Here is a 2500-nt window from a genome sequence, read left to right as displayed (position 1 = left end):
TATCTTCTCAGGAGCGATGGAATCTACCAGTTTAACTTTGTCACAGTAGTGAACCACGTCCAGTGACCTTACGTACTGCAACATACATTTTCTTTCTTCTAGGTGTTATCCATGACTTTACATAATATCCTGGCTGCCACAAGTAAACATGGTTTTTGTAGCACTTCCACTGGCGCAGTAGTGAGAGCACCTGCCTCCCACCAATGTGACCCGGGTTCGATTCCCAGACTCGGCGTCATATGTGGGTTGAGTTTGTTGGTTCTCTACTCTGCACCGAGAGGTTTTTTTCTGGGTACTCTGGTTTTCCCCTCTCCTCAAAAACCAACATTTGAATTGATTTGCATTTATTGTTGACAGTGTCCCCAATTAGTGCTCCAGCACTAAAACGACTATACACTTTAACCCTTTCACCCCTAAACCGGCCATACTTAGTATTTTACTGTCTAACACCAGACGACTTTACTCATCAATGGAGAAGCCCCAGGATTCAATGGGTTAAACAAAGTTCCTTTCCTTTCCTTTCCTTTCCTTACTGTCAGATCTAACTCCAACTTTTCAAACTACTTGTTAAAGCTCCTTGTTACTCACTGTCCCCAACGCACCTATCACATCTGGTATAACTTCCACTTCTTCATGTTCCAAATCCTTTTTGTTTAATACATAAGTTCACAATAGTTTGTACACTTCTGTTCATTCTTCTTTTCAATGCGAATGTCAAATGGGCAGGAAGGATAAATAAACTGATATCTTTTGCTTCTCTTTTCAATAATAATTTCATATTAGACTGGTTTTCAATTGATTGTCGAAATTAATTAGATAATTACTTTGGTTTTGCATTACTTCACTCAGTGATTGGTTCAAAGTTCTTGCGCCACTTTTTCAACCAATCTGAAGTGAAACCAAAACCAATAGTAGCTCGCACGTGCACATTTTTCTGCGCTTTGTATCGGCTACGTCTAATTACTTAGAGTTTTGATTTGTTTACTGGATTGTTTACTGGATTGATTTGTTTACTGGATTTTACATTGGCCAAAGTAATTACTTTGGTTTTGGTTTTACGACACTCATTTGAAAACTGCTCCACTATTATTACAAAAGTCATTTTGTATTACCTGTTGAATGGCAGTAATGAGAGCTAAGTCATCAGTAGGTCTCCATCTTCCAAACTCTTTATTTACTTGAGGATTCTGCAATACACAGAAGTAATAGTACTATAGGTTGTGGAGACACTTTTAAAAGGCATCACGGGCAAAAAGTTTAAAATTTACTGACCTTACTCTTGCGTTGTCTTCTAGAAGGGCCTTTACCTGTTGGCTAATGAAAAAGAGCATTCATCATTTTGCTACATGTATCTAAATTTTAATTTTCCTTTAGTGCCTTCACTGAGCAATAGGAACAAAGCAATCCCATTTTGTCTCTTTTAACATAAAAATACCACATATTTATCTAGATTAAATGAAATGGGGAGGAAGATCTCATTGTACAATACATGTACGATGATATCAACCGAAGGGTTTTCAGTGGATGAAAAGACTAATGTAGTAAGTACTAGGAACATGAGCCTAATCCAGCATGTGTTTCTCGAAGATCTCAAAATATTACAGGTACCAGATTTCCCACCGCGTCTAAACGAAAGAGGTTTCGACGCACAACACTTTTGTTCACAAAATTCTTGTTCTTTTTTCCCTTCTTTAAACTCTATGGCCTTTGTATCAATTTCTTTGACAACAAATTTGAACATTTTTAACAGTGATTTCATTCACACCATTCATACATCCCTTTCTCTGAAATTTTAAGTTTATCTAAATCAAATGGATTGGCCAAAATTGTATTATTAATTGTGATTGATTAAGCACAAAAACTTCAAAACATTCACCCAACATTTTCAAGTAAGAACAAACTCTTCAAGCCATTCAATGCTAAAATCAGATTTAAACAGTCTGTGAATTAACAATCCTATGCAATAGAAAGCAAACAAATATTTTAAAGCGGCTAGGTCACGCAATTTTAGGCAATTTCAGCACTGATCGAATGGTCATAGAATTAACTAAAACATCAAAATAACTGTTCAAGACTATAGAAGAACTCTGACAAAACACAGGGAAGCCAAGAAGGGACATGGATGGACAAAACTGGAGAGGATTGAAATGGATTGAATTTGGATAAATTGAAAAACGTCGGCCCACCTTTTTTCAAATTTATAATTATTAGTCTATATCAAAATGTCATTTACAAAACTGGCAAATCATTCTCAGTTGTTAGGTGGCCGTGATTTTGCAAATGAAAGACTCTTGCTCTTCCAATTTGACGTTTAGAGTTCATACTTAACAAAATTAAACAAAATTACTTAAAATAGCGTGACCTAGCCCCTTTAATGTGCACAAAATTCAGTTTAGTGCAGTTAAACGAAGGTTAACAAAGTTCACAACAAAGAGCGGATGTGGTCTCTGTGCCAATTGCTTGTCCAGTTGGGCTTTTGCCTCCCCCCCACCACCTCCCT

General features: G+C 36.7%; 1 protein-coding gene across 1 annotated transcript in view; it reads right to left on the bottom strand.

Annotated features, from left to right (window-relative positions):
- The window catches only part of LOC137985393 (microspherule protein 1-like), a 15426-nt gene that overhangs the window by 9503 nt on the left and 3423 nt on the right, over positions 1-2500 (bottom strand). The window contains exons 3-4 of the mRNA XM_068833005.1: positions 1273-1314; positions 1113-1187 (exon numbers count right to left, since the gene is read on the bottom strand). Of these exons, the coding sequence (XP_068689106.1) occupies positions 1113-1187; positions 1273-1314 (117 nt within the window). The remainder of the gene's footprint in view (positions 1-1112; positions 1188-1272; positions 1315-2500) is intronic.

The sequence above is a fragment of the Montipora foliosa genome, chromosome 14, assembly GCF_036669935.1.
Source record: "Montipora foliosa isolate CH-2021 chromosome 14, ASM3666993v2, whole genome shotgun sequence".
Lineage (NCBI taxonomy): Eukaryota > Metazoa > Cnidaria > Anthozoa > Scleractinia > Acroporidae > Montipora > Montipora foliosa.
Note: the sequence above shows the minus strand (reverse complement) of the source record. Positions and strands in the feature narration are given on the sequence as shown.